The sequence below is a fragment of the Sarcophilus harrisii genome, chromosome 3 (genome assembly GCF_902635505.1).
Source record: "Sarcophilus harrisii chromosome 3, mSarHar1.11, whole genome shotgun sequence".
Classification (NCBI taxonomy): domain Eukaryota; kingdom Metazoa; phylum Chordata; class Mammalia; order Dasyuromorphia; family Dasyuridae; genus Sarcophilus; species Sarcophilus harrisii.
The window spans coordinates 601,213,376-601,224,267 of NC_045428.1; the positions used below are offsets into that span (position 1 = coordinate 601,213,376).

At 70.0% G+C, this 10,892-nt stretch overlaps 2 protein-coding genes across 2 annotated transcripts; both read right to left on the minus strand.

Moving 5' to 3' along the window:
- Positions 1–196: 196 nt before the first annotated feature.
- On the minus strand, positions 197–3,288 carry FLT3LG (fms related receptor tyrosine kinase 3 ligand). Its single transcript, XM_031961761.1, has 9 exons — positions 3,209–3,288; positions 2,775–3,035; positions 2,330–2,396; positions 1,957–2,058; positions 1,430–1,483; positions 1,185–1,328; positions 834–972; positions 509–715; positions 197–429 (listed from the first exon to the last, which is right to left on the minus strand). The coding sequence occupies exons 1-9, from the start codon at positions 3,286–3,288 to the stop codon at positions 383–385; spliced, it is 1,101 nt and encodes a 366-aa protein (XP_031817621.1). The 3' UTR covers positions 197–382.
- Positions 3,289–3,733: 445 nt separating this feature from the next.
- LOC100913771 (aldehyde dehydrogenase family 16 member A1) lies at positions 3,734–9,871 on the minus strand. The gene is given in 17 exon segments (XM_031961762.1): positions 3,734–4,794; positions 4,915–5,037; positions 5,130–5,315; positions 5,409–5,613; positions 5,699–5,866; positions 5,951–6,078; positions 6,161–6,266; positions 6,397–6,531; positions 6,717–6,799; positions 6,885–6,955; positions 6,958–7,519; positions 7,641–7,813; positions 8,517–8,635; positions 8,734–8,967; positions 9,093–9,367; positions 9,463–9,702; positions 9,830–9,871. Coding segments are annotated over 17 exon segments (3,015 nt in total). The 3' UTR covers positions 3,734–4,629.
- Between the last annotated feature and the right edge of the window lie 1,021 nt (positions 9,872–10,892).

Here is a 10,892-nt window from a genome sequence, read left to right on the forward strand (position 1 = left end):
GGCGTCGGGAGCAGGGTGGGCGGGGTCCCCGCCCTCCCCTCCTGTGGCCCGTGGAGCCCCCACCTCACACTGAAGCCCTCAGCCCCTCCCAGGCTCTGGCCGCGGGGCCGGTTCGGGGTCCGAGGCCAGTGACTGGCCAGGCCATCTCCTCCCCCACCCTTTATCTGACCACAGATTGCACCGAGAAAAGCGGGTGGGAAATGTTTTATCTGAGTCCTCAGAGCTTTACAGAGGGGGCTGGATGCGAGCCCCAGGCCCCCTCCCGCAGCCCCCGGGAGGGATGCGCCCTTGTCCCAAGAGGCCGGCCTTGGGCCGCTTCTCCAGGAGGCGGCCCCAGCTCCTGCGTTGGGCCTTCAAGGCCCTCCAGCGTCAGCAGCTTCTTTCACAGCAGCCTCCACTGCACATCCTGGGGAGCAGAGTCTGGGGGGCCTGGCCACGCCCCCAGGGTGTCATCAGCGGCCGTGGGTGCCCCTGGGAGATCCCACCCCGCCCGGGCCGAGCAGCTCACCTGGGGGGACCGGGGACCTCCGGGGGCTCGGCAGTCTCCTCCTCCTCTGCTTCCATCTCCAAGCTGCCACCAGGACCAGCAGCAAGGCTACTGGCAGCGCCCCCAGCGCCAGCAGAAGCAAGCTGGAGGGCCCGGGGGGTCTCAGCGTGCCCTCCAGGGCCTCGAGACTGCTGGGAGAGGGGAGCGTGGAGACAGGGAGGGAGGGCTCTGTGGGAAGGGAGATTGGGGGATTAAGCAGGCGGGGGGCCTTCAGCCGGTGTCCCTGCCCCGCCTGCCCCTTCTGGAGCCTTGGGCGTCCTGGGCAAGTCCCACCCGGGCACCTCACCTGGCTGGCAGCGATACTGTTGGCAGGGCTGGAAGTTCTGCTGAGTGATGAGGGGCCGCAGGGCCCCCAAGTGGTTGGAGACCTCCAGCAGGAGGTGAGAGATGTTGGCTTTTCGGAAACGGAGACAGCTGGGAAAGGACTGGGGGCCAAGGGAGGGGATGGGGGTGTCACACAGCAGGTCAGTCTCCCTCCTCGGGGTCAGTCCTGGCAATCCGGGCGCCCCCACGCCGGCCTCCTCCCCCTCAGCTCAGGCTCAGCCTGAGCCCCCACTTCAGACAGCCGGGGCGGGCCCCAGGGCCCGAGGACGCAAAGGCCCCTGGGATTTCTTGAGGATCCCGCTGGGGGACTGACCTGGTTGACGCATTGACCCACAAAGTCGATCTCGGCGTACACGGCTTCCAGGGGCTCCTGCAGCTTGCTTCCGGCCACCAGCTTCAGGCGGTCCAGCGTTTCCTTCGCCAAGGCCAAGTGCCACAGGGCCCAGCACTGCTCGTCCTGGGGAGAGACGCCAGATGCCTCGGGCCGGGGCGGGGGGTTGGGATGCCCGGCCCCCCGTGACCAGAGACTTTGGGAGCCCCATTCCCCCACTGACTCACCACCCGGAGATTCTCTGGGACATCGACTGGGTAGTCCCCGAGCATGAAGTCCGACTGCGGGAGAGATGCCGCTTAGTGCCCGGCCCCGCCTCGGCTCAGGGAGACCCGGAGGGCCGGACGGGGAACGCTCACTCTCGGCTGTAGTGCTGGTCTGGAGAGAGAGATGGCCTGGGCCCCACAGAGAGCCCGAGAGCCGGCCACCCGAGGAGCCGGGCCCAGGGAGTGCCGGCCATGTGGGGAGCGGGGCCCGGGGAGGGTCAGCCACGCTGGGCTGGGGGAGGGCCGGCCGTGTGGGGAGCGGGGCCCGGGGGAGGGTCAGCTGCCTAGGGAGCGGGGCCTGGGGAGGGCCTTGTGGGGAACGGGGCCTGGGGAGGGCCGGCCGCCTGGGCTTGGGGAGAGCCAGAAGGAGACAGGAAGAACAGGAGACTCGGGGACGGATGCCCCAGAAATCAGTTCTGTCAGAGCCAGAGCAGAAGAGGGGACAGCAGGCTGGAGGGTGGGGAGAGGCAGGGTCGGGAGACTCTCACCAAGGTGCTGATGATGCCGGGGTAGATGGAGCTGATGGGGCTGTCTGGGAAGGAGCAGGGATCTGCGAGGGCCCGGGGCAGCAGGAGCAGCAGGAGGGAGGCCTGGGAGCGGGGAGGCCGTGCTGAGCAGGGTCTGCCCTCCGAGCCTCCCCCCTATGCCTCTGTTTCTCCCCATCTGAGCAGCCTGGGCCCCCTGCCTTTGGGAGCCCTGTCCAGGCCACCTCCCGTGCTCAGGCTGCCTCCCCCTCCGGCCCTGCCTGGGCCCCCCTCACCTGCCTCCCTTGCCCCAGCCCGTCCCTGCCTGTCCCTCCCCATCCCGCCTGGGGCTCTCCCCCTCATCTGCCTCCCGCTTCCATCTGCTGGGAATACGCACAGTGAGGGGCCAGGCTGGGGCCGGGCCGGTCATCTTGAGTTGGGGCCCCTCATGCCGCTGCCGGGCCCTGGGGGGGGACAGAGCCGGCTCAGCCAGGGACCCGGGCGTCCGGGGCCCTCCCCCAGCCCCTTCATGTGGCTGAGTTTCCTCCCCCACCCTGCTTCCTGCCCCCGCCTCATTACTGTGAATCATGCCCAACCTTCCAGGAAGGCATCCCCTGCCTCGGTCCCCTTGGCAACCCCGCACCCCCTTTCTCACAGCCCTTGGAGACCCGGGTGCCCGCCCCCACCCCTGTATCCTCAGGTAGCCAGCATCCCCCAGCCCCGAGGAAGTGGAGGCACTGCAGCCCCATCCAGAACACGGGCACTCCCCGCTCGTAGCCCCTGGGGGGGCCGGGCGCCCCCCCCAGCCCCTGGGCCCCAGGCATGCTGTCCCGGCCCCGCACCAGGGTCCCCGTCCAGGACGGGAAGGCCCCGGGAAGGTCTGGGCCCAGACATCGGAGATCGAAAGTGAAAGGCATTTTGGAGAAAAGTTTGGGAATCCATGGGGGAGGAGCCCTCTGGTGGCTTCAAGTAGCGCTGCAGGAGGCAGGGGACACCTGGGTCCTTCCCGGGCCTGGCTCAGCCCAGTGGGGAGGTCTGGGCTCCAGCCATGGCTGCAGAGTCCCTGCGCTCGGCCCCCTCCGAGGGGATCGGGCTGAGGAAACCTCTAGTTTCTCTGCCCGACGGGGGACGGGGCTCTCACACACTGAGGCAAAGCGGAGATGGCAGCACCGACACCCGGGACTCCCCAAGGGCGGGGAGAGCCAGGGAAGGGGCAGGGGCAGAGAAGGGAAGGGGAGCAGAGGCCGGAACCCTCGGGCCACATCCCACAGCGAACCACCCACCGCCGCTAGCCATGTCCTGCGCCCGAGGCATTGTTGGCAAAGCTGCCCAAGGGGGCAGCGAGGAAAGCACCATGTTGTCGTGCAAATCGCGACCCAGATGCTCCTCCCAATGAACCAGAGAGCGAGAGGCCGGGACCATGTCCCAAGGTTGCTGATGGCCTCGGAAACGTGGATGACGACGGCCAAGCAGCCGGCAGTGAATGTCACCAAAGATCCCCGCGCTGTGAGGAAGCAGGAACCGGAGACGGACGGAGAAGCCAGGAGGGTCTCAGGAGCAGGATGGAAATGTAGCCCAGCCACCCAGTGATACAGGCGGATAGACCCTACCCCCCATGGAACAAAACTCCCAAGGACCCGCCAGGCTGGCAAGGCGAGCGGGAGGGGCCGCGCCGCCCACACCGGGTGCGTTTTCAGGCCTCCTCCTTGCTCAGCTATGACTTTTCCTCTTTCTCTCATTTTTAACCTAACATTTGTTCCGGGAGGGGGATCTCAGGGAAACTGAGGGATGACAGAGCACATTTTGGTAAAAAGATCTTTAATTGACATGACATTATTCGGCAGCTGGGGGGCTCTCTGGGAAGCAAGGGAGGACAGGATATCAGGGAAGGGAAAATAATCTTCAAATCATCGTCAAGCTTGGAAAACCCCGGTCCCTTCCGGCTCCCGCCTCAAACTCCTTGTCCCGGCCCAGCGGCTCCGCTCCGGGCGCACGACGGTCACTCGTCCCCTCCTTCCCTCGCCGCCCAGGACGGCAGCTGCCCGAGGGTGGACTCGGGTGCCCCTGGCCCCAACACTCGCTAAAATGGTTGGACTTAAGAGTACAAAGACCCATGGGTGTCGGAGGACTGGGGGGGATGGCAGCCAGGGACTGAAGGACTCCAGGAGTAAGGAAGACTTGGGGGACACGGAGGAACCGAGGGGTTAAGAGCCCACAGGAAGAGTGGCTTCCCTGCTGAGCCCCCTGGCCCGGGCCCGAAACTCCCCACCACGGAGCTGGGCTGGTCGCCCCGTCTGCATTGGTCTGTTCTGGATTCGGGCCGAGGGGCCTCCCAGAGAAGGAGCCTCCGGGAGAAGCGGCCGCACGGGGCCAGGGAGTGGGTTTGCTTTGCTTGGCACACGGAGGAGTGCCTGGGGACCAGCAGAGAAGCTTCCTGCCACCCAGAAGGTGGCCAGGCTGCCCCTCGCGGGAGAGGGTCCCTCGTGGAAGGCTCTGAACGCGGGCAGGAGGCCCCGGGCTGAGAGACCGCCCAAGGAAGGCTGCCTGAGGGTCCTGGAGCCGCCTGTGAGTCCCGACCCCCAGTTCGCCGCTCTTTCCTCATCAGCCAGCTGGACGGACGTCAGATCGTTTCTTCGGGAGGGGACCATGGCGAGGGCCGGACCTGGGCCCAGAGGCCCTGTGGGCCTGGGGCCGGGCTCAGATGTCTCCCAGAGACAGCCAGAGCGCCTTAGTGCGGGCCGCCCGAAGGCCCAGCTCGGGTCCGGCCCCCTCGCCCTCCCGGTCCCAGCATCGGCTGCGGCCTCCGTTTGCCCACACGGCCTTGAGGTTTCCAGCGGAGGCCCACTCCACAAACTGGGAGCCCTGGGAAGAGGAGCAGAGGTCAGTGCGGGGCTGGGAGAGCCTTGGGAGACCCCGGGCCGGCCGTCGCCTCAACGAGAGGCACTGAAAAGAGGGCAGGGGTGCGGGCAGGAACGGGAGTACCTGAGCAGAGCCGAAGTACCACAGGGCAGGGACGTCCTGATGAAGGGCCAGGCAGCGGGTGAGATGATCGCGGTCTCCCGTCACCACGTTCACCAGCCCGGGGGGGAGCAGGCCGGCCATGTCCTGCCAGGAAGAAAGGGTGCTGGAGAAGGGGCGCGGCACTCCCTGGGGGGGGAGGGGGGATGGAAAGGCGGGCGGGCGGCAGAGCCCAGTACCTGGCAGAGCTGGAGAGCCGGCAGCGGGCAGGCCCCGCTGGGCACCGCGACGATGGCGTTGCCCCAGGCCAAGGCCGGGGCGATGAGAGACACAAAGGCGAGCAGGGGCTGCTCCTCCGGGCAGACGATGGCCAGCACGCCCAGAGCCTCTCGAAGGCGCAGAAAAGGCCCATGGGGCCCGGCGCTCTGTGGGGAGAAGGGGCATGGGTCAGGGGTCAGGGAATGGGGTTGGGGGGGGCAAGGAGGAGGGGTACGGGTCAGGAGGTGGAAGAGGCTCACGTGCAGGCCGGCTCCCTGGGCGTGGACCTGGGCGCCCCAGGCCCGCAGCCGGGCAATGCTCAGCACCACTTCAGTCCGAGTGTCCGCAAGGTCGCTGCCCGTCACCTCCACCAGCTGTTCTGCCAGCTCCTGGCTCCTCTGGGATACCGCGTCAGCCAGTGCCCACAGGGCCGACGCCCGGCTCCCTGGCACCCGGCTGGCCCAGCTGGGGGCAGAGAAGGGACAGAGGCAGGTGAGGGGGGCCCCGGGGCTGGGGTCTCCCCTCCCCCGCCTCCTGCCACTGCACTCACGCGGCTGCCGCCTTGTGTGCCGCCTCCACGGCCTCCCGGATGTCCTTGGCGCCCCCCTCCGCCACGTGGGCACAGATGCGCCCGCCGGAGCCCAGGACGGGCCTGGAGCTGCGGCTGGAAGGGTTCTGGAAGCGCCCGGCCACAAAGACCCCATATGGGGCGGTCGCGCTGTGGGAAGAGGCTGTGCTGAGGACCCCTCCCTCCGCACCCCTCCCCCCCTGGGATGTGCTGGAGGCCCGAGCAGGAGCTGACCTGGCGGGGGAGGTACCGGACGGCAGGACGGGGGGCGCCGACAGGCCAAACTTGTCGTAGTCCAAAAGCTGCGGGGGCCCTTGGGGCCGCGGGGGGATGCCCACCGGGTGCAGGTACTCGTAGAGCCCCTATGAGAGTGTGGGGGGGGGGGGCAGTTAGGGCGTGGGCAGGCCCAGAGCGAGGGGAGGGGGCAGGGGGAGCGTCACTCACATCAGGGCCCCCGTGCCAGGCGGAGCCGTTCTCCTTGCAGCCCCCCACGGGGGCGGCCGCGTCCTTGAGGCCGTGGGCGTTGATCCAAACGGTGCCCATGAGGAGCCTGGCGGGAGAGGCCAGAGCGCAGGCACGGGAGAGCCAGCCTGGGGGCTGGGCCCAGGGCTGCTCCTACGCCCCCATTTCCCAGAGGGGAAGACTGAGGGAAAGGCCCGGCAGGGTCAGGGCCTCCTTACTTATAGGCCAGGTCCAGGCCCAGGGTGAGCCTCTCGCTCCACACGCTGGCGCTGCCCCCTCGGGGGGTGCCGTTGCTCATGGCCAGAGCCTCCTTGGCCTGCAGGAAGGGGAAGACGGTGACCAGAGGCAGGGTACCTGCGGCGGCCAGGGGGGAGTCTGAGGCTGGGGAGGGCCTGGGGGGGTGTCTGAGCCTGGGGAGAGGGCTGAGGCTGGGGAGGGTCTGGGGGGAGTCTGAGGCTGGTGAAGGCTGGGGGGGGGGAGTCTGAGGTTGGCGAGGCCGCACCCCGCTGTTCCTGGGCTGGGGCCGGGCCGCCGCTTCACCTCCGCCTGGGCACAGGGGCTGGCTGGGGCCAAGCCCAGGACCAGCGCCGGGAAGAACGGGCTCTGGCGGGGTGCTCCCATCTTGGAATATCTGTAAGACACAAAGAGGAGCAGGAGCCCTGGAGCCCCCTGAGCCCCCTCGGTCCCCAGGTGCCCGCCGGGCCGCAGCCTCCCTCACCTGGGCCCCTTGGCTCTGTGCCTCCTGGACGAGCTCTGGGCCCTTTCCCCAGGCGGCTGGCCCCGGGTGCCCATGTCCACAGCCCAGTCCAAGCTCCGGCCCTGGCGCACTCTGCAGGCGGGTCTCCAGTTTCCACAGCATCTCCTCATAGGCAGACAGTTGCCCAGCAGCCGCAGCCCCCCTGAACCCAGGCCCAGGTCAGCCCGCGCCCTGCAGCACCCCCCATGCCCTGGCCCATGCCACCCCCCACCTGTTCTGGCCCTTGTTCCCCTCATGCCCTCTGCCCTCAGGCCCCCCTGCTCCCTCCGCCCTGTGGCCCCTGTCCCTGCAGCCCATGCCATGCCCTCCACCTGCTCTCGCCTGTGCCCCCCTGCACGAGGAAGAGCCTGCTTTGCCCGACTCACTGGGCTGCGGTCAGACCAGGCTCGTCCACCACCCTTCCACTGCAGAGTCCAGGTCGGCCGTGTCCGGACCACCAGCAGAGACTCCGTGCCCAGGCTCAGGAGAGGTCCGCACGCTTCCAGCGGTGCCGGCAAAGCCTTGCCTTCCTGGGGACCCGACCACTGGCACCTGCCGGCCCGCAGCTCCCAAGCCGGCATCCCGTGCCAGCCCCCGTGGCGCACCTGCACAGGACCAGAGAGCGACCAGCCCCGGGCAGACCGGGCACAGCGTCTCTGGCGGGGCCGTCCCCATGACCCATTGAGGACTCCGGAGGCAGCCCGGCCTCCTCCTCAGCTGGGCCACCAGCAGGCGCTCAGGAGGCGGGCCTCCAAGACCACCACAGGCCCTGGGGGGGCCAGGGTCAGGGCTGACGAAGCCCTCCCCCAGGGACCGGCCTCCCGGGCTCACAGGAAGGAGTGACACGTGGGCGGGGAAGCCCGGCCAGCCGGACGGGGGCTCGTGGGCCACAGAGGGCGCTAAGGGGACAGGAGGAGGAGGCAGGCAGCCCCGGCAGTGAGGTGACCAGGGCGAGGGCATGTGGGGGCCCAGGGGGGAAGGCCGGGCGCTCAGGGGTTGGTGCTGCCCAGAGGAGGGGCCAGCCTCAGGAACGTCCCGTGCCTCGGCCTGCCCAGTTCCCTGGCTGCAAGCGGGCCCCACAGCACTATCTCTGGGAATGAGGAGAAGTGCCGGCCTGGAGGAACACTGTAGAACCGGCCAAAGTGCGCTGGAGCCCCGACTAGGGATGGGGGACTTTGTTTGGGATCGAGTTTGAGTGCCGTGAGGACATCCAGAAGACAGAGTGGGGCCAGTTACCAGAAACCAGCGGGAAGGAGGGCCGGGGAGGTGCCCAGCATGGGCGGGGCAACAGGGGCGGGTGAGCGGGGCAGAGGCACCAGAGGGGCAAGGGCTCAAAAAGATGGTGCGGCCCAGCAGGAGGGGCTGCCAGAGGCCAAGGAACTGAGGCCAGACTGGGGCCAGGGGCGAGAGGGGCTGGGTGGGGAAGGAGGAGGGGGGGCCAGCCCACAACCTTCCAAGAGCGTTGGCCCTGGCCCAGAGGTCCATGCAGCAGCCCAAGAGGCCAGGCCCCCTACCCCAGCATCAGGCTGGGCCCAGGATCCTTCCAAGGGCCTCGGCCTGGCCTGGACTAAAACCCGAGGAAGGCTGGGCCGGCCCCCTCACCCCAGGGTCCGGGGTAGCCTCTGAGGGGCCTTCTTGGCCCTGACACCCACAGCCAGACGGGCAGATCCTCCCACATCATCTCGATGAAGGAGCGCTGCGGCAGGGCGACCCCACCACTCCTGGGGAAGGAAGGCGGGCTGGCAGCATGCTGCCGGGGCAGCCAGGGAGAAGGGCCGGGCCCCTGGGGCGGGGAGCGCCAGGGGGCAGGGCGTCTCACCACGGGCTCCCATCCGGAGGGCCTGCTCCTGGGTCTGGGCCCAGCTTCGCGTGGTACTGCAGCAGCTGCTGGGCCAGGGGCAGGTCCCCGTCCCGGACCTCGCGCACCACCGGCCCGGCGCCATGGCCTCCAGAGTCCACAGCACTTGGTGCCTGGGGGCGCTCTGCCAGCCTGGGGAGGGAGGTGGGCACGGCCGCCGGCTCCTCCTCCTCCCAGGTCCCCAGGGCTCCGATCCTGGGGACTCCCGGGGGGGAAGGAGCCCTCGGCCCGGTCCGGTCCCAAAGCGGCAGAAACGCTCGTCGGCCCACTTCCCCTTCCGTCCTCCCGGGGCAGGCAGAGGAACCAGGCAGGGGCCCCACCCTAAGCAGGTGCTGGGCCGGCGGCCCGGGCAGGGCTCCAGCTTCCAAGCCCTGCCCGTCCACGGCCAAACCACCAAGCCGTCGTCGGCCTGCAACACGCCAGGGACCTGGCCACCAGAGCCTTGCGCCCTGCGGCCCCGGAGGCAGACCAGGCGCTTGGGACAAGGGGGCCGGTACCTGAGCAGGGGTCCCTGCGGGTCACGGCTCCTGGCCCTCCGGCCTGCCACTTTCCGTTCCAAAAGTGCCCCAGGGTGGCCCTGCTTGTCCAGCCAGGCCTGGTGAAGGGGCAACGTCAGGGGCCCAGGAGAACCGGACGTGGGGGAGGCAGGATCCGGGCCGGGCTCAAGTCTGTGACCTCGGGTCAGGACACCAGGATGGGGCCGAAGTCCCCTGCAGGCTCCCGAGGCTGCAGGTGCCGGCGGGCAGAGTCCGCTGCCAAGGGCCAGGGCCCAGAGGCCCCGGCCCAGCAGAAGCTTTCCCCTGCAGTCCCAGCGGCCGCGGGGTGCAGAGGGCCGCGGGCCGCGGGGGGCACCAGGGCTCGGATCCCCAGGGCGGGGCTGCAGGCTGGCCCGGGGGCGGGGGCGGGCACTCGGGTTGGAGAGTCAGGCACCTGCGGGGGCGGGGGGCAGGACAAGCAGGGCCGGTCCGGGCGCCGGTGCGGGGAGCCGGGCCGGCTCGGGGCGGAGGGGCGGCGCTGCGGGCGCCCGGCTGCAGGGGTGCACGCGCTGGGGCCTCACCAGCACCAGCGAGGGGCTCTCGGGCGCGGGGCCGTAGTCCATGGTGGAGAAAGGATGCCCGGACCCGGACGCCCCAGCCAGGGCCCGTGACCGTGGCGCGCCGCCGCCTCGCCCGCCTGCTACAAGTTGCAGCCCCGGGACCCGCCTCCGGAACACGCCGAGCCCCCCCTTCAGCGCACGCCCGCCTTTCCCGCCGCAGCTTCCCATTGGTTCGCTTGAAGTACCGGAAATGGGGCGGGGTCGTAGGCAGGAAGTGTGGCACGAGGGCTTCCCTGGTGACGCCGGTGGCAGAGTGGGGCGGAGCGTCCGAAGGCTCCGGCCGGTGGCTGGGTCTCCGGCTGTTTGTGGGTCCCGCCCCGCTTCCAGCGCCCGGTCTGTGCCCGGGGGTGGCGGCCTCAAGCGTTGTTTAGACTCGGCAGCCCGGGGCGGGGCGGGGCAGGGCAGGGAACTCCCCAACGCCCGCAGCCCCGAGGGTCCCGTCCCTGCTCCCACTAACCGGACCGAGGGGGTGGAGGTCCCGGTCCCCGCCCGCCGGGTCTCCTTTAGGCGGGGCGGCCTCCCTGTCCCCGGGCCCCTCGGGGGGAGGAGGGGCGTCCCCTGACCCTTGGCGTGTCCAGCAGGTGGGGAGGCCCCCGCGCCCCGCCCGGACCATGGCCTCGGCCCCAGGAAGGGACAGCTCCCTGCTGGCCGCGGAGCTGAGCGGAGGCGAGAGCCGGGCTGCGGAGGAGGCCGGGGCCTGTGCGAGCAGATGCTGCTGCAGGTGGGCGGGCCGGGCCAGGGCCCGGGGCTCCAGGGCTCCGGGGCGGGGCCGCGCGGCTCACCGGCTCCGTGTCCCGGCAGGCCATCAGAAGATCCCTGGATGCCAGTCCCCATGCCCGACTCGGCAGATCCAGCCCAAGGCTGGTAAGGGGGCCAGGGACGGAGGGGCCCAGTCCCAGGAGGGGCGGCCCTCCCCCTCGGGTCCCTTGTTCCCACCTCGGGGTCCCCACATCTGCAAAGGGTCCCCACCCCACCTCAGGTCCCTGTGTTCCCACCTCGGGTCCCCATCCCTACCTCGGGGTCC